General features: G+C 37.8%; 2 protein-coding genes, 1 long non-coding RNA gene and 1 pseudogene across 4 annotated transcripts; 1 reads left to right on the top strand and 3 right to left on the bottom strand.

The window, feature by feature from the left end:
* Window positions 1-629: 629 nt before the first annotated feature.
* On the bottom strand, window positions 630-1,167 carry LOC140038160 (uncharacterized). Its single transcript, XR_011841980.1, has 2 exons — window positions 1,033-1,167; window positions 630-948 (listed from the first exon to the last, which is right to left on the bottom strand). It is a non-coding gene; the product is annotated as an uncharacterized lncRNA (long non-coding RNA).
* Window positions 1,168-4,339: 3,172 nt separating this feature from the next.
* Window positions 4,340-5,737, top strand: LOC113735195 (mediator of RNA polymerase II transcription subunit 4-like; annotated as a pseudogene).
* Window positions 5,738-6,958: 1,221 nt separating this feature from the next.
* Window positions 6,959-7,956, bottom strand: LOC113735220 (uncharacterized). The gene has a single exon (XM_027262221.2). It carries the CDS (start codon window positions 7,678-7,680, stop codon window positions 7,228-7,230), a length of 453 nt encoding a protein of 150 aa, XP_027118022.1. The 5' UTR covers window positions 7,681-7,956; the 3' UTR covers window positions 6,959-7,227.
* Window positions 7,957-15,151: 7,195 nt separating this feature from the next.
* Window positions 15,152-19,208, bottom strand: LOC113735219 (BTB/POZ domain-containing protein At5g03250). Of its 2 annotated transcripts, none has more exons than XM_027262219.2 (4): window positions 19,076-19,208; window positions 17,370-17,439; window positions 16,013-17,233; window positions 15,152-15,884 (listed from the first exon to the last, which is right to left on the bottom strand). In XM_027262219.2, exons 1-4 carry the CDS (start codon window positions 19,099-19,101, stop codon window positions 15,447-15,449), a joined length of 1,755 nt encoding a protein of 584 aa, XP_027118020.1. In that variant the 5' UTR covers window positions 19,102-19,208; the 3' UTR covers window positions 15,152-15,446. The 2 variants fall into 2 exon arrangements, with proteins under 2 accessions (XP_027118020.1, XP_027118021.1); XM_027262220.2 differs by lacking the exon at window positions 19,076-19,208 and adding an exon at window positions 17,849-18,463.
* Window positions 19,209-19,224: the final 16 nt, after the last annotated feature.

Raw genomic sequence — 19,224 nt, 5'->3', positions numbered from 1 at the left:
TCAAAATGCAACTTTTAGCCTCAAAAATATATAAAATAGGATAGCATTAAATTTACCAAACCATTTCTTTCATCCCTTGAACTCTAAAACAAGATTTAAAAGCTCTCTAATCTCTTGCTTCTCATCTCCTATCATTTTTTGTGTCTAAAACTAATTTTTCCTCTCTCCCCCCTAAACTCCAAAACTAGCTGTACTTATGCATTGATTCATTTTAACACGTTACCAGACCCGGAATATTGGAGCAGAAACAGTGCTGATGTGAAAACATCTACAATCCCATGGTGAAAACAAAGGCACCACCACATTTCCTGCTTTCAACAATAATATCAACTGAAATAAACAAAAACTCCAGCACACACACAAACACATAAGTAATCGAAGGGTTCCTTCTCACTTTTTCTGATGTAAGTGTAAATGAATCTGATAACAGGTCACCAAAAAAGGTACTTTTATTTCTTAAACAGGTAATTACACAGATAATGATTGGCAGATGGAGCTAAAAGATACAGTAAGCCACACACATCTAGTAGTATCATCAAATATGATAAAATGAAACTACTACCAGGTTTACTAGAATGTTGAGCACCAAGGAAGTAAGAGCTTATATGTACTACTTATTGGACCATGAATGCATGAAGGTAAGATCTGATTGAAAACTCCAAAACTTTTTCGTCACTATCACAAAAATTGTACGTCTACTAAAAAATAGACAGCGGACATGAACTTCCCTCAACCTAAAATTCCCTCTTCAACATGATAATTACTGCAAAAACATGTATATAAAACAACATCCTATTTCCAAAAATACAAATGCAGCACCGCAATGACTAGCTCTTAAACCTAATGCTGCGGCTGATTGCTGCATTAATACCCACCATAAGTACCAGTTGGCTTCCTGATATCTCGCACTTGTCCCTTCCGACGCACCACTGCTTTTTGGTGCTTCAACTGTGAGAAAGAGAGATACACCAGCTATGTAGTTGGGAGTTTAATTTGTTTAAAGAAAAAAGATCAGCAGTCATTGCCAGATACCTTGTGCTTCTTTCTTGGATTTTTGGTTAGCTTCTTCCGAGCACGAGTTAACCCTCTGTTCTTCTCCATCTGATAATTGCAAGCACAAATAATTTTAACAGTTAGTTAAACACAAGTAAAATGAGAAATTCTGACCTGATAAAAAATTTGGCGCTTCCCATCTACAAGAGTTTCTGGCAAAGGTGTGAGTTTTGTGGATCTGAAGAAAGGAACACAAAGCAAAGAATAAGCAATCTGAATGCCTCCTGACACATTATTGACTGCACAATGAAGAATAAGTAAGTGAAAAGAAAGATATCTCATTTGAAGAAGCAAGTGATTTACATTTGAAGAAGCAAGTGATTTACATTTCAATGTAATGCCAATATTGAACTAACAGCAGCGACTGCTAATTTGACAGCAACGCGTGCTCATCACATCAGCTATCAAAAGAGGTGCTACAGCCTAAAGATTTGGAACAAAGCTCTGGATGATATATGAGTAAATGCTTGAAAGCTGATTGCTAAATTCTCCATATAATTGTGAATATTCACGCATTCCTTCTTTCACCTTCTCCTGCACAATTGCTGCTATTCTTTCATTTCAGACATTTCATTCCGTAGAATCATTAATCAACATCTCTTCCTATACAAAATCCCTTCACAATCTTCATAATCATCCACTTAACAAAAAAGAAGAAATGGAGGAAAAAAAATGAAAAGAATAGCAAATCCAACGCCAGAACTAAAATGGTAGATTATTTGTTGGTTGCTCTTAATCTTTGTGTTGTTGAAACATTGGTTGTGACTTCGGAACACAATGTCAACCAAGTTACCCTTTTTCTGAAAAGATTCCGACCACTTTTATATCATTGATGATGTTCAGTGCTTTAAGGCTTATATTAAGCAATCATGAAAATCAAGATTACTCCAGTTTAAACTGCTTACTCTTTGTCGAATATGTGTCCATGAAAACCAGCTTCTGCAAAACTACTCACAAGATATAAATGACCAAGAAATACTTAAATTATCAAATCAATGCAAAATCATTTAGGTTCCAAACAGATTGAAATGGAATGGAAAATGATGGATATTGTGAATGGATGAAAATTTGAATTCAATCAAATACAGCTGGGATAGTCATCTCTTGGTTGCTAATTTCTGCTCTGTTTGTTCTCTTCTAATTATTGCCCAAAACTTATTTGTAAAAATGCCTTAAAAAGCCAAATTCAGCTTTCTGAATTCAATTAAGAAAAAATGTTGTACAGTTATATTAGGTGTTCTAAGGATTGTACATAGAGAGAACTTATTTGTTTTAAACCCAGTTTACCATTTTAGAACCAAGATAGAGAGAACTTGCTTGTTTTAAACCAAGTTTACCAAGTTTATACATGAGTAACATGATTAGAATTAGATAATAATTAATACATATATGTATAATACTAAATATTAAACAATAAACATAATTAGTAATTACAATTTAGATATTGGTAATTTATACATCATTCATGTTTGAATTATTGAATATTTGAATGCGTAACTTGTAACTTGCAAGTATTAACGTGCTCTAAATTTACATTACATATTTAACATAAAAATTCATATTCTTTATTCACTAATCTTAAGGCTTTAAGTATAGACAAGACAACTAAGCATTGTAAGTGAATGTATATGAATTGCAAATCAATGTATTAGTATATTGACTTTCACAATAACATATGTAAGTAAATAAGTTTTATTTTGATTTGAAATAAACTATAAGTTTGTAACTAATATAACTTATCACTAATCATTGTAATTTGTAAGTTTGTAACTAATATTACTTATTATTAATCATTGTAAATTATAAATTCATAAATTATCACTAATCATTATATAGTCTAAGATTTATTCTAGTTTAAATTAATCATTTTTTATGTGTTCCTTAAATCATAGGCTAAGGATTCTAGGAATAAATTATCAAATAAATGCCAATTGAATTAAACCACAAAATGATTAGAACATAAGTAATGTGTTAAATTATGAATAAATTTGGAGATCAAATCAATAATAATTTTTAAAAAATCAGTTTTTTTTTATAAATGAATTTGGTTAACCAAATTCATTACCATTTCCAAATTCGAAATCGGCTGCGAAATGAATTCGGTTATAGTCAATTTGAAATTGAAAGCGGTTTAGATTTCTATAAGTCAAATAACCGAATTCACTGAATTCAGTTAACTGAATTACCGAATTTGTACCGTTTGCTCACCCCTACTCTCATGCATTAGATTTTTGTGTCTAAAAATAAATCAAAACTTTTTATATGGTGAGATGCATGTTGAAATTAAAGAATATGTCAAAGTCTTTTTGGGCGAAGGCTGCGGCTTGCACTATTTATCTATTGAATAGTATGTATGTTGCCTCTGGAATGTATGTATACACTCTGACAGTGTTACAAAGTAGGTAGTTTTGATTTTTTCTATACTTTTCTTGGTTAAAGAAATCTGCAGCTAGACCAGCAGAATGTTGCGAAGGCACGACATTATGTAAAGATAATTGAAATAACATATTTCACTCGAACTGCAGAGAGGCATCTAATCAGTTACTACTAGTTTTTTATATGCAATGTCCTCCTTGTTACTAGAATAGTTTCTTTATCTCCATTTGCTAAGGCAGCTCCAGATTAACTACCTAACAGTCAAGATTGACTAGCAACCTTGCATAATATGCAAGAGTTATAATAACAACAATGTAAAACATGCAAATGTACTCTATCTGTTTATGCATATTATGTTTGCAATTTTTTGTTATACTGTTACTCTTGGTGATGTTTAAATTGAATGCCACATTTGGCCTTATTGGAGGCTTGCTTGTTCCATCTATATTTCAAGTCAATAGGAAATTTTGCAAGTGTTACTTAAGAACTAACACCAAATAATACACAACCACTGCAGAATCCAGGCAACCTGACGCGATGTGTCAGGCTTAAAAAAACTAGGATTAGTAAATATGTTTCCTCAAGTTGATATTTAATGAGTTGCTATTACTTTGGATGTGGAATTGATGAATAAAGCAGCCAGGAGGCATAGATGCATAAAATTGTTGATGGATACAAGTCCTTTAAAGTTGCATTCTCTTCCCCTTTTGTCTTAGCTCTTCTATATGGCAAATTGTTGATCAAAATCAACTGAAACAAGCATTCTTTTGCCTTGAATGATCTGGTTCTATCAGGACCAATCTATTTATACTTTTTGTTTTTTTTCCCTCTAACAAAGCCAGTGTGGTGCCTTGTTCTATTTGGATTCTACTTGTGGTTAGATTGTACTTAATTGAATTCACTTGTAATTCTTTTTTCTTTTTAGGATGATTTAGGTTTTGCTGAAGGTGAAACCAAGTGCAAAATGCTCCAGAATGTTCCGCATCAGATTGTGCAATCTCCAGCTTGGCTAGGCTTACCAAATCCAAATTCACCTTCTCTTCAAAACGCTACTCCGGCTAAGTTTGCCTCCCAAGCCCAGCAATCTCATCCACCCAATCAACAATCAAATGCACCAAGCATTATTCCAACTTCTTCAACACTTCTTCCTCTGCTTCCCCCTCTGCCAAGAGCTCAGTCTATTCTTCTGCAAATGTCCTCACTTGCCTAATAGGTCGCACTGGATTAGCGCATTTCGAGGTTCCCTGCCCTCCTTCTTGTCTTCCTAATCCCAACCTTTGACATCAACTGCACCAGATTCTTATCCTTCTTCCTCCAAAGAAATTCTCGCTCTTTTCACAAACCTTCAAACTCAGCTATTTGAAGCTGTTGCAGAGCTCCAAGAAATTCTTGATCTTCAAGATGGAAAACAGAAACTCTCACATGAAATCAGGTCAAAAGATGCTGCAATTCTTGCACTTGCAAGCAAGCTCAAAGAAGCTGAGCAGGTTCTTGACAACCTTGTGGATGATTACTCGGATTATCGCCGTTCAAAACGGTCCAAGTCAGAAGATGTTGCAGAAGATTCTTCAACCACCACTGTGGCATCTCAGCTGAAGCTTTCTGATATATTGTCATATGCCCATAGGATAAGCTACACTACTTTTGCACCACCAGAATTTGGTGCTGGACAGGCTCCTCTCCGTGGGGCACTCCCACCTGCTCCACAGGAGGAGCAAATGCGGGCATCCCAACTGTACACATTTGCTGATCTTGATGTTGTTTTACCAAAAACAGATGAGCATAAGAAGAAAATTATAGAGCCATTGATCGAAACTCCTGTTGGGCAACCAGCAGAGCCAAATCCACTGGCCAATCTCACTGGAATGCAGGGTCTGCTTCCACCTAATATTTCTGTGCCATCAGGATGGAAACCTGGAATGCCCGTGGAGTGGCCCAGTGATCTACCAATTCTTCCTCCACCTGGTTGGAAACCTGGTGATCCAGTGGCACTGCCCCCATTGGATTCTCTTCCTATACCTCCTAGAATTGAAGAGCAACAACCTCAGCATATCCCCCCTCCAATGCTTACAAAGGCACCCGAGCCTATTCAAGTTCGGCATGTGCAGCTTGACATTGACGATGACAGTAGTGATTATAGCAGTGTGTTGGTAGCTCTGACAGTGAAGATTAGTCCTAGACTCCGGTGCTTTTATGTCAATGTAAATTCTGAAATGCTACGTAGAGCATCTTTCAAAGAGGATTGAAGTTGCTATCTCTAGCCTGTACTTTCTGCTGATGAAATTGAAGTTTTACTAGAATTCTGCAATTCCTCGAAGGCTGTCTGACTGTGTTTGCATACCTAGAATATCCTTTCAATTTGCTGAACATTTCTCGCAATCCGTTCTAGTACTGGCTTTGATTTTAAGGTTATTGGAAGCCTGGTTGAGTGAGCATGATCTTTTAAATTTGTGACAATATGGGCCAGTACACTAACATTACACGCTTATGTAATGTTTTTGTGTAAATTCTGATGCAATAGATTTTTATGTTTTACCTTTGACGTACTTATGTGATAGTTGATTATCTCCTGGACTGTCGTGGATATTGTGTCTTCTGCAAGATGAGGAACGAATGAAAGTAGAAAAGCTGCTTCTTTTCCTCAGTCAATACATCTAAGTACTCCCTGTTTGGGCTGATAGGTGGGAATTTACGTAGGTTACTCCATACATCCTAACATAGGAATATTGTACTCAGGTTCACACCACGCTGTATAAGGGTAGCGATTAGTGTCGCTGTAAACATAAAAGCATTTTCCACCGCAGTCGCTCTGGAATCTTGATGCTTGATGATTGATAAACTTTTGTTAAATGAGATGTAAAGTTATCAATGAATATTGTGAAGAATTAAATCAGCTGATGTAAAATATTGATGATTTTGGCCAGCTTATGTAGCCAATAGTTACTAATCTCAATGATTGTACTTTTTCCAATTTTTTTTCCTGTCCTTTCTTCCTTCTCACTAAGGAAGAAAGAAATGTTGAAGTGGCAGGTGTTGGCAAAAAAGAAGAAAAAAAAGAAGATTGCTTGTTTTAAAGGGAAACTGAAGTATAATTCCCTGCAAAGATCACAGGACAAATAGAAAAACAAGCTGAGGAGAAAAAAAAATTCACAAAATTTTCAGATACTTGTCAGACCTTGTGAGGTCACGGACATTATAGCAGAATCATCTAAGAAATGAAAATCCAAGTTGCAGATTGATGCAGTACAGAAATTACAGTTCTGGCAATGGAAATAATTCAAGGGTTGGCTGCCAGAAAGAAGTTTTCTTCTCTGCCATGACAAATTCAATAGATTTTAGTATAGGCATTGCTCTTCTGGTGTTGGTTGTTGCTTGTGCCCTGAATAAGATGTTTCTGTCAGTAAGGTTTATGAATGAATGAATCCCTATTGTATATTGTCATAGTCAAAGCTTTACGTGACGTGAGAGAAGTACAAATCCTCTGATACATGCAATCCAATCCTCACTGCTAATCTGACATCTAATCTAATTTGACTGAAATAAGAATGTATTATTAATGATGATGAAGAAGATGATATGTACAATTTTACATGGCACCGAGCAGCAGCCTAAAGAAATCTAGCTTAATAACTAGAATGGATCATTTCCTTCAATTTAATCTAGTTTCAGACAAAACCACGACAAATGAATAAGACAACAGCAATAACAACACAATCATCATCATGACAACAACAACGTAGCTTGAAGATGATTCAAGACGGTACTAGTTGGAGGGAGGGAGCATCAGAAGCAAATTAGTTATGCACCCGTCACGCAGGAGAAGAATCTATGGCTCCTGAAGCGCACTAGTTTCTTGGACTGGGCTGCTCCTGCTCCTGCTCCTGTTCCTGTTCTATTCTCCGGTGTAAAACTGCTGCCCCTATAATCAACGCTGAAGGACTTGTATCGCCGGTGACGGAAGTCTTGGTGTCCCTTAACTTTCTCTTCATAAATAATACCGAAGCCGCCATCATCATCAACCTTCTTCTCATGATGATGATGATGATGATGATCAGCAGCAGCAGGAGCAGCAGCAGCATATCGTCCCTTCATCATCACGTAGTCCTGATCATCACCATTGGCATAAAAATCAGCAATGTTGTAGCTTTGTGCTGCTGGTGTAGTGCTAGTACCTGAGCCCAGATGTTCGTAGTGGCGCCGAGACGCGCTTTTCTTGATGCTCCTGTAAACCATTGGAATGAGACCTTCCATGGTATTGTAATTTGCAGCGTAGGTGGCCGGCTGGTTTTGTTTATTTCTGTTTTGAAGTTACTACTAGAGGGAAGTTTAAAGGCAAAAAGGAGGAAATGCTGCCAGGTAGGTATGAATTACATTTGGAGAAGGAAGACTTTTGGGGCCTTATGAATTTTTTTTTTTTTTTGATTCATTTAAGTAGTAGTATCAGTTTTGGGTTTGGTAAGGGAGAGTTAGTGGATGGATTAATGGATGGATATGATCAAAAGTCTGAAGAAAATGAGTTGGAACCACCCACACGCCATAAGTTTTCTTTGTGCGTGTGTTTTTTGACTTCACCGGTCAAATGCACGGGGAAGTCTCGTGAAATGGGAGGTTAAGGGTTTAAATCATATCTCCGACAAACTTAGAAATGAAGTTCATTTTTAACTCCTAAAAAAAAAACCAAAAACATGCAAGTCACTTGGCCGTGTAGAATTTTCTTCAATTTGATGGGGTTGCCAAAATACATACAAGCACCAAAGAGTATTAATCAATCATACCTACAAGATCAAATTTCATCATTACTATTTGTTTATGCACTCTAGTTGGAGATTCTAACTTGTAAAGATGATTTAGCGTCAGAAATTGAAAACCCAACAAGTACAAGGAAAGATTTGGATCTTGATGTGTGTGTGTGTATATATACATATATATGCAAGCAGTAAAAGGCACAGCAAGGGGCGGTGTGATTTTGACATTGGCTTCTTGTATTTCTTCTTGGGGAGCAATTTGTTTCAGCATGACCATAATAAGCAACAAAACTCTTACTATTAGTAGTTTCTTGACTGCAGATTGGCAATTTGTGCCAATTTCAGGCAAGGCAGAGCAGAGCAGAGCAGATTTTTTACTGATTCCACAAGAATGAGGCCTAACCACACACATTTTTTACTGATTTAACAAACCAATAGAAAAGGAAAAAAAAAAAGGACACCTATCTTGTTAAGAGTTTTATTTTTTACCAAAAGTTAAACCTATAAATGGATGGATTGTTGACTTGGTCTGAGACAAGCTTTTTAGGTGCAGGATCCACCACCTCCAATCTTTGCCTTGTCCATCCAACCATTGACCCTTGGCCTCTAATCTGTACTGTCAACAAGGTTCTTCCGGGAAGTCCCTCTCATCTTGTTAATCTTCCACATGAAAGAAAAAGAACCCACTTTCTAATTTCCTTCTTAGAAGCAAATTACATTAATTACATGCCTGTGCCGCCTGTTGTATTGCCAAACTTTGAAATGGTCTACCACATGAATCATGATACATAATTTTGATTGGTTTATTAGATACTAAATACAAAAAAAAACGTTTGTCATGTAGAATTTGAATGAATTACCACTTTATTTATGTATAAAAAAGGGAAGAAGAAGAAGAAAAAAAAAACGTTTTGAACTTTTAACATTGTGAGCCAATTCACATAGTCCTCTCCTCTAGTCACGTGAGGGTTGAATTTTTCTTCTCAAAAAAAAAAATTCTTTATTAAGTGTTTTATGCTCTTCGTTTTTCTGGGCAGAGATTTGTCTTCAAAGATGATGATATGATATTCAAAACGCACTTACGTCAAGTTATCTGACTTGATTTTGATGGCTGAAGAAAAGTACAAATTCTCAAAGAAAGTTATTGGTCCTTTTGGGTCTTTTTATCTTTATCTTTATTGTTTACCTACTCCATTTTGGCCCCTTACACTAGATTACAATTCCACCAACAACCTGATTTGAAAACCTAATACGTACTGTGGACAAGGTCTCTATCACACATAATAACTATTACCTGCTCTTTTATATCAAGGCAGAATCAGCAGATAAGGCTTGCTCAGAGCCAACAATATGTGGTTCTTGCGAGGAAGATTGAAATATTATGACAAATGAATGTTTCATCTAACCACCATTGTTTATTCTATGGAAGATAGATTCTGGATCATGGTTCAAAGCCCCGGTCGCGATCGTGGCTCGGACCGTTCTACATCGGTTTCGACATATCGGCTGTGGTTTCGACGAGACACAAATTTTTGAAATATTTAATATTCTAAAAATTGTAAAAGATATGATAAATAAAAATAATAAAAAATTAGCAAAAAATAATAAAAATTCGAGTTAATTCAGGATGATAGTCGGGACGACTCGGCCGTTTCTATCCGTCTCGGAGACGTCTCGGTCGAGTTCTCAGCAATTCATTATCTTGGAATCATCTAGTTCCGGTATCGGAACAAAAGGCACCGTTCTGATGACGATTCGGCCGAGTCTTTGAACCATGTTCTGGATACACATTTGATTGAACTGTGGCTGCCTATGAAGAAAACGATGCTGTTAGCTAAGACATCGCAGTCAAGGCGAAGCCCATCCGAGTCTTTGAACCATATGTTCTGGATACACATTCGATTGAACTGTGGCTGCCTATGAAGAAAACGATGCTGTTAGCTAAGACATCGCAGTCAAGGCGAAGCCCATTTTGACATTATTGTTCTCATCATATTCTTTGAACTTACCTTTCAAACTGGGCTATACAATGTATACATGACCAGCACAAGGGTCTGAGGAAGGTATTTTCTGAAGGCTGCTAATGAAGTACAACTTCGAGACCATATTTTTTTGGTTTAGTATTTAGTCAGACATAGAAATTTCTGACCAAGAACAGCATGCATATTTAGAAAGTCTGAAACTTTGCAATCGAAAATTCAAGCTGTGACACATTGATTTAGCAAAAAAAATGCAACCTAGCCACTTCAACCATCCATTCCTGAATTTCACTTTTGTCTTGCCATCATCTTTCATCAAGACTCCCTCTTCTCCCTCGTAAGTTCTCTTTAAAGAGAGCTCTAATAAGCAATGGCTGGTAACAAATCCTGGTAGCCTCTGTATAATGCAAAAAGAGTAGTGATCGAGAACTAATATAATTGTATTCTGTAAACTCCTCTAATTTGGCCACTGCAATTTTAATTTGGTTCAGTTTTCTGCAAGTTTATCATGCCCGTTCCACACTCTAAAACATGAATGACCAACATTGAACTGCTTATTAGCATGACTTGTGTGATGGATCCAAACCAATCTGTGATGCTGAACTACAAGTGAGAGGCCATGCGAGCTTCTTACTTATTTTAATATTGACCAGGTTCATATTTGGTCTCTCTCTATGAATCACAGTAGTGGTAACAGCTTGCTCAAGCCATATCCCTCAACAGGCTAACCCCTTAGACCAGGAACTTTTTGTATTTTAAAGCCAACGCATCCAGTCTTGTTTAACTAAGATTGGCACAACATATAAGCAGAGCTGCTAATACTGTAGAAGTGCATTGAACTTTTTGTCAAATTGACTAATGCATATGAGAATGGAAAACATAATTAGAGCAGGCTACCCTGTACTATACATTCCTGCTCTTAAGGGATTCTATACAAATTCACCATGCTAGCATTTGGATATTTGAAATTTTCCATGATTACATAAGAATGTTGCAGTTATCACAAGTCATAACCTAACACCCGATTGGCATGCATTCCTTGCCGCTCATAAACTAAAAATTGCTACTCAGAAAACGCAAAGGATGAAAGAAAGATGCACAAGAAAAGGGATGGAGGAAGCATATGGAAAATTCAACACTTTCAGATCGTGTAGAAGCACTAACTATTAGTAAGAATTAAAATCAGGAGGAAAAGGTCATGAGATACTCAAGAGTCCACTGGCTGGAATCAGAAGAAACATGCATATGTAAGAAATTAACTCCTTGGATAAACTTTAGCAAGTCTTTAACTTTTTCTTCATAGACACCATATGACAGCACATTGCACCCCATTCTTGAGCTGCCTCTACCGAAACACAACTAAACTGTTCTAACTTTACACTTCCCCCTCACACCAGAATGTCAACAATCTCATGAGTCCTCAATTTTGTGATAAATCTCTTTTTCAATGCAGAAGGTTCCAGGGTTGTTAAAACTTTCTTATCACGTCAAACTTAACAAGATCAAGTACTAATCCACTCAATTGTGACTCTGATTTCCAGGTTACATCATTGCCATCATTGTAATGCTGGTTCAACATTTATATCATACATATTGAACTTAGTAAGGTGGGATACCATAAACAAGCCACTTGTTACCAACATTATCCACAGAGCATATTTTTTTTCTTAAGGGTTCAATTAGTATAACATAGTGTGGGTAAGCAGCATTGACAAACTTTCAGCATGGAAGGCATTAGGATAGGCCAGGATGACATACTGTCTGCAGGTTGATTTAAAGATTCATATAACAGGACTTATTTACCTTACCTGTTCATGGCGTACTAATTTCACATGTTTCACTAATAGGCTTGACAAGGAAAATGTGTTCATTCAAACAGACTATAGCACATAACAAGGATCAGCACAAATAAGATTCCAGAAACTTTTGAAAAGATGTCACTGATGCGACATAGGATTACATTTGGAGATAACCACAAAAGAGAATAGTACATCAGTGACTTCAGGGTCAGTTTTTGGCACAACAAAGATAAGACACTTTTCACTGATGGTAGAAACTTCTGAATAAATAGATAAGAAATAAATGAAAAGAAATGCTCCTCATTCTTTGAAGCTGATGGTTATTGCAAAAGGTAGCCTACATAGATCCCCTGAAAGCCAATAACATGCTTTCATCCATGCAATGGACATTGCACGTACATTAGATGCAAGAGAATCTTACAGTCGTTGCTCCAGGTTGAGCTGCCTTTCTTCTCATAAAATCTGAAATAACTTCATGAGTTGATAATTTTACTGATTGCAAAGGATCCAGATGCTGCAGGCTGTAGGTGATTCAAGCTGATGGCATGAGATACAAAATATTCTTCTTTCTTCTCTCTGGTAACAAACAACCTCTCACAGAAAATACTAAAGCTTACTTTCATTCATTTAAACTTCGAACAATTGGTTTTTGTAGCTAAGGGTCCAATCTGAATCTCCAGAAGCAACCAGACCACCTGCATCTGTGCTGATGGATTCCGCACAGATGTTAGTCCCTACAAGAGACAGTGCTTCTTTTCCTTTTATAAGAATTTCGGGTTCGTGCTCAAGAAACTCTGGAGATCTGGGATTGCCATTTGTAAGTGAATCCGTTCCACAAGCTTTTGGTGATTTATGCTGTAACTCATCAGATCTATCACCATAATTCTCTTCATCTGACAAGCATCTGCAGCAATCTAATTCATCAGTATCCAAGATCCTACTCACTAAACCTTCCCTCCACGATATCCTCATTTGAGACAATGACAAGTTCCCTACTGTGGTATCAGAAATCCAAGAAACTCGAGTATCCAAGCTCTGTTGAAGCTGTATGTGGTCTGTTGAACAGGAGGGTGAAGTCAAGCCAGTGAACTGTGAACTGAAACCACAAGGATCCCACATTTGCATCTGACTTCTTGGAGATACACTTATTCTATGAAAGATCTCTGCCATGGAGTCCACCACAGGATTAGCTTCATTTGCTTGACAATCATCTGCACTTATCCAGGAAATGCCAACATTCCTATCTGGACTAGAGTCTGATGTCGGAGTCTGAATAATGTTACTGCCACTCAAGGGATCACCCGAAGATGGAGTTCTCTTCCCTATCAAAGCATAAGATCTCTCGCCTCCTTTTTGCCTGTTATCAGTCTTACAACTAAACTTAGTCTGGGGGGTGATCAACGAACCTCCATTCTTCTCATATGGGGTATGAGAAAAGTCTTCAAAGTTAGTAATTCTTCTTGGAGATAATAACACTATCCTAGTCTTCCCCGTACTTGCTGTCGCATCCTGATTGCCACTACCATTTTTCTCACCACTATCACTAACTAAATCAGAAGAAAGTTGGCAGCACGATGAAGGTGGGGATGAAAGAAGCAATGAGGCTGAGCCCGTAAATGGTGAATCCGAATTTGCATTATTATCTTTCTGAACCTCATCTTCCTTACCAGGTGGAGATAACAACCATTTCATTGAAGCCTCAGCAGGCAAAGGAATTAAAGAAGTACTTGACTTGGTAAAGAGAACATCAGCATTTTCATTACTGTCATCCTTACAAAAACTACTTTTTCCACAATCAGATGAATCAGTAGGACCCCCTATAGTTAAAATCCCCCTAGCCCTACATTTTCTTTTATCCGTGACCCCGGAAATGAGATGCCCGGCACCATAACAAACAGGTGTTGCAGCTGAACCTAGAACAGGATTATATGACCCGCCACATTGGATCTCAGGAGACAACGAGGCCTCAATAGGTGGGGTTTTTTTAACAACTATTGTACCATGACCAGAGTTTGAGTCTTCCCCCGCAGACTTCTCATCATCATCAACAACTAGTGCATAATTTAAACTAGGCCCACAAGCTACTTTGCCAACAGGAGTAAAATTGTCAGCGTCTACCAAATCATCAGCAACATTGAAATGCAAACTAGGCTCACCGCAGCTTTGTTGATATTTCTGCTTCAATCGTTGTTGATTACCAGCACCAAATCTTCCAGAACATCCATATGCTGGGCTCTTCAGATTTGCCCTCAAATCAGAAGAAAGTTTCGACCTTTGGGAAGCAGATTTTGAAGTGGGCCTTCTACCGGATTGCCACTGGGAAAGGAAAGAAGGGTTTTTTCTAGAACTTTGTGAAGAGGGTTTTTTGGGCATATCATTTTCGTTAGCAATGGATTTATTAGATCTAGGCCTGGAGGAATTAGGAGCTGATTTTGGGGTGGACTTGGTGAGGAGGGGTTTATTTCTGAGTTTGAGATTGGGATCCTTCTGAAGATGGGAACTCGAAGAAGAAGAAGAGGAGCGAGGTCTTGAGTTTGACGTGGAGGAAAGCAGAAACTTGAGGCAACACTTGGGAGCATCAATGGAAACAGAAGTTGAAGAAGACGAACAAATGCTGCTGCTACTGCTGCTAATGGTGGTAGCGGTGCAGCAATTCTTTTTTGCAGGGTTGATTCTTCTGCTGGTGTGACTGTTCAATTCCTGTAATGGGCTTCTGGATTCATGAGTGCTTTGCAGCCTCCCATCTTTCTTCTTCTTCTTCTTCTTGTTCTTATCCTCCTCCTCTGTCAGCTGATGCTGTTGCAATTCCACAGTAGTTTGGTTGTGGAACATGTCGAAAAAAGAAAGCTTTTTTGATACACTATAGAAGTACTATCTGATTGTGCCAATAAAAAAGGTTGGAATTGGGAAATGAATGAATTGGAATGGTTTAAGGGATTTTGTGGGGTGAAGTCCGGTAAAGGGCACAAAGCAAAGCGAAGCGAAGTGAAGTGAAGTGAAGGCATGGGTTTGAAAAATGGAAAGGTGGGACTCTTCTTTATTCTTTGTCTCTTTCTCAACGTTACACTTGACACTCATCAAAGAAGCTGTACCAAGTAACTTCATCACATGCAATGTAGTGACCACAAAAGCCGGCACAGAACTTCTTTAATTGCAGAAAGTCAATTAATTAGACTGTTAATGATGACATTATTGTAAATGGGGGAGATGTAGTATATTTATGTATGGAGCTTTGGCTTTTTTCAATAAAAAAAGAAAAAGAAAAAGGAAACTTTGGTTTAACTCTACAAGAATAGTTCATCAATTTCTGTCCAAAATTAAATACCTATTGCAAGCAATCAGGGAACCAACGTACCATCTTACAAACATGTGGACGTATGAATGCTTTAACCTCACACAGGTCATGCTGCTACGTTTTTCACTAACAAAATTGATTTGCAAATCAACGTCATCCAACATTTTTAATCTATGAATAGATGCAGCTAGAGAGAGGCCTATGATGCATGGGTGCCTGATCTAGCATTTGTATAATGTGATTTCTTTCTGCAGAATATGTTCCAACTTCTTCTGGATTTCACCAGCTTATGAAAATCCTGTTTCATGCTGTCACACTCTTTTTCCAACTCCGAAACACGCTGCCTCATGTCCTCGATGCCCGATCCTCTGCCGTGTGCGCGATACGAACCGTCACTTTTAGGGAGAGCCAGGACTCCATCAGGGTTTTCTGGGTTCTCCAGATTGTCAGAGACAAAGAACCAGCCCGATATTGAGGTTCTCAGGCGAAGCTGTTCAAAGAATAAGACCTGGACGATCACCCTGAGTGGCAGCCTCTCGTTTTGGGCTGCATGGGTGCTGGCTTCCAGTGACAGCTTCTGGCAGTTCATAAGCCTACAGATTTGTTCCCTCTCTGTGTCCGTGAGCCAAGGATGAGCCTAAGAAATTGATTGTTCATTGAAGAAGATCATTCAATTTCAGAGGGGTGGTTGGTGATATAGAAGTAATTAAAAGTTTGTGCAGTTATCCTATTTTATGGATATAAATCTGTGCTAGGATTGTTTACCTTCAGATAAATGTCAATGGCGCGGTAGAGGCCATCAGCAAGCGGCCTAGCATAATCAGGGATTGCAGCAGCCAGGCACTGGAACTTGGGGAATTTTAGATTAACATCTGTGGCAACATCTGCAAGATATGCATCCACAAGATTAGCCACCATTGTGATTGAAGTGAGTGAATCTGTCCCTTCTACTAATTGGCTCTCTTCAACTATACATGGAGAAGTAGCAACCGAAGACTGGTCCATTGACATGAAATGATCGAGAATCCTCTGAAAGCAGTCTATGTCATATAGAGTCTCAACTGAGTATCCCATATTTGGTATAAGCAGATCATCCAAGGTAGCTTGATCCAACTGCAATCCTACCCTCCTCTCCAGATTTTCTCTGCAAGAAGGGCTCGTTTGTAAGACCATAGCAGTACGGAGCAGCCTGATAAGGAACTTCGTCTGTGTAACTCCTTTGTGACTTGGAAGTAACTCCACTATCTCTTCGAGAAGTGCCCTTTGGTCGGCTTCAGAAGGGGTGGACATGGATGATCCTTGTTTGGAATGATTTGCATCGTTGAAGCTAGATTGCCTATTCATCAATGGAATATATTTCTTCGCATAAAAGACCAGGGATCCAGCAACAGTGTTAGGGTTCATGCCTCCTGCCTCAACTGCAAGGATCAATCGTTTATAGAGGGGTAAACTGAGGAAGGACACATCCTCGTACCACCAATTATCCGTTGCAGGTAGTGGCTTAGTTGCTGTGCCTATCCCATTCCACATTTGGTTGGCTTCTGCAGCATCGTTGCTGTTACAGCCTGACACAGGCCAATTGAACAACTTTGGATCAGCACAGGCTTTCAATGCCAGTGAATTTATGCATCTCGACACAACTCGAAGCTCCTCTGCATGAGGCAAAACTTCTTCACAGGTTTCAAGAGCTTTTATTGTGTCAGTCCAATTGGCAAAAACAACATTCAGAAAGGCTTCTGTTTGTTTAATGAGGTTTCCCTCCCCATATTCTTCGGTCATTTGAAGATACTCAGCTGCACATCTAAGACTCGCTACATTCATGGCGGTCAGCTCTATCTTGATGCCATAACAGAATTTTGCTACAAGCTCAAACGATTTAGCTCCCCCAGGTACTTCCCCAAGTTGTACAACACACGCTGATCCATCCTCTTGCTCTAGCTCTCCTATAAGCTTTTCTAGTAGCCCACTTCTTGATAGCAAAGGAAACTGCATTACCCAAGTAGGATTCAGAATTCATGGTAGCATGTGAACATATACATGGTGTCAAAGACTTCACTAATTAATAACTTTTCAGCTCCTCAAAATGAATAAAAACACAAATAAAACTTCAAACTTTTTGCACCTTATGAAGATGAAAGGACATTTCTCCAATTCTAATTGTAACATCACTAGCAAGGCCAGATGAGCAATGCCTGAGAAAAAAAAAATCACAGTAGGATAGATTTCTAAATAGATAGAAAAAAAAAAGGATTAAGTATCTAATCTTTCGTGAGGCAGGTGTAGCCCACCAACCATAAAGAAACCAGTCATACATGAATTCATGCATATAGCTATCAGGGTGCAGTTGGTAACAGTGAAGCCAAAAACCACCAAATTTTCTCAATGCGTGCACAAGACAGGATTTAGTAAGGGTAAACAAGAGTCAGCAACTCTAGCTTTCTCTGCTCCAATACTCTCACACAATAGCCATACAGACCAAAAACAAAAACTCAGCCACATTCACGTATCCAAGAACCCAAAACATAATCCCAAATAGTTAGCAGTCACAGCAAGTGACTAAGCGAAATTGATTTTCAATGCGGAAAATAAGTAAATGAGTACCAAGATTGGCCATCGAGGCGGAATGCTTCAGATTTGGAACCAAGCCTGATGCATGCCATGTATCCCAGTATGGACTCTTGGTACTGTCAATTATTCTGATCAAAGTTCTGGTGATCAAGATTATCTGAGCGAGGAGTGCAATACTGGATGTGGGTTTTTTTTAAAAAAAAATTTTCTTGGTTTTTTTTTTTTTTTTGGCCCAGTAGATACTAAAGTATGATGAATTTGAGAGTGATGAGTGTGTCCGGGTCTCAAGGGGACAACGAAGACGCGGGAAATTTGGTTGCTGGTTTTTGCTGGCTATCCAACTGTCTTCCTTCTCCTTCAATTTCTCACCAGTTTAGATACATTCCATGGCAAATCTTTTTTCAGTCTTATCAGCTCTGTTTTCCTTTCCGGAAAAAATCGTTGAAAACGTCACTCATATTTTATGAAATAACTTTTTCTGTCCCTTATTTTAGAAAACGTAATTTTACGTTTCTTATAAATTCACATGGGTTAAATTTGGTTCCTATCTAGGTTTCCGACTAATTTTTTGTCGGAATCCACCACGTGCCTTGCACGTGATCATGTTTTATGGACAAAATTCTCGAATCACATTTCACATAATCTAATCCATAGTCCCTTAGATTTCACAAAAAATGAATTTTTTCGTCCCTTGCATTTCACAAAATGAATTTTTTCATCTCTCACATTTCACAAAATGAAAATTTTGTGAAATCAAATATTTTTTGAAAATCCATGTACATGTTTATTTGATTTCACCTGAACAGTACGAATAGCATGTAATATATCTCCATTTGATTTCACTTGAACAAGCTAATTGAAAAACTATAATTTAGCAATCAATCAAGAAATTTCGTTTTCTATTTATCTGATGTTTACTCTGCCAGAACATTGCTCAAGTTCAAATTAGCTCTACCATGAAATGAAAATAAAAGACTTGAAGAATTTCTCATGCTAGAGTCCTTGTGCAAGTCTATAATAAGAAATGCCACAAAAATCCACCATTCTTTTATGGTTTGTATCACAAAAATTTAAAAAAAAAAAAAAAAACTATCTTGTGGAAATGAAAGATGGAATTCAAAGAGGAAGCTGGGGTTGTATTTAAAATGTCATAAAAAAAATCAAATACACATTGACACTCAAATTCGTTTTAGACAATATACCTCAAATGTAAATTTCTACTCTTTCTGCAATAATTTTTTTTAAAAAAAATGCACCAACCTGCTGGCCCCTTGGAGATGATTCATGATGAATTTGAATGCTCAAAATTCAGAACAAAATGAAGATAATCCAGCTCCACAGATTTAGAGAACAGCTTTTCAAAGCCATTATAGAGGAGGATGAAGACAACACGTACTACAATGGCAGAT

Source organism: Coffea arabica, chromosome 3c, assembly GCF_036785885.1.
Source record: "Coffea arabica cultivar ET-39 chromosome 3c, Coffea Arabica ET-39 HiFi, whole genome shotgun sequence".
Lineage (NCBI taxonomy): Eukaryota > Viridiplantae > Streptophyta > Magnoliopsida > Gentianales > Rubiaceae > Coffea > Coffea arabica.
Note: the sequence above shows the minus strand (reverse complement) of the source record. Positions and strands in the feature narration are given on the sequence as shown.

What these genes read in the sequence shown, in the direction of transcription:
- LOC113735220 (XM_027262221.2), bottom strand. Translation starts at nt 7,680, where the DNA reads ATGGAAGGTCTCATTCCAATGGTTTACAGGAGCATCAAGAAAAGCGCG.
- LOC113735219 (XM_027262220.2), bottom strand. Translation starts at nt 17,907, where the DNA reads ATGGCATGCATCAGGCTTGGTTCCAAATCTGAAGCATTCCGCCTCGAT. An exon ending in CGCCTCGATGGCCAATCTTG is followed by an intron (nt 17,440 to 17,848) that starts GTACTCATTTAC and finishes TTTTTTTCTCAG; the next exon opens with GCATTGCTCATCTGGCCTTG. An exon ending in TGTCCTTTCATCTTCATAAG is followed by an intron (nt 17,234 to 17,369) that starts GTGCAAAAAGTT and finishes TGGGTAATGCAG; the next exon opens with TTTCCTTTGCTATCAAGAAG.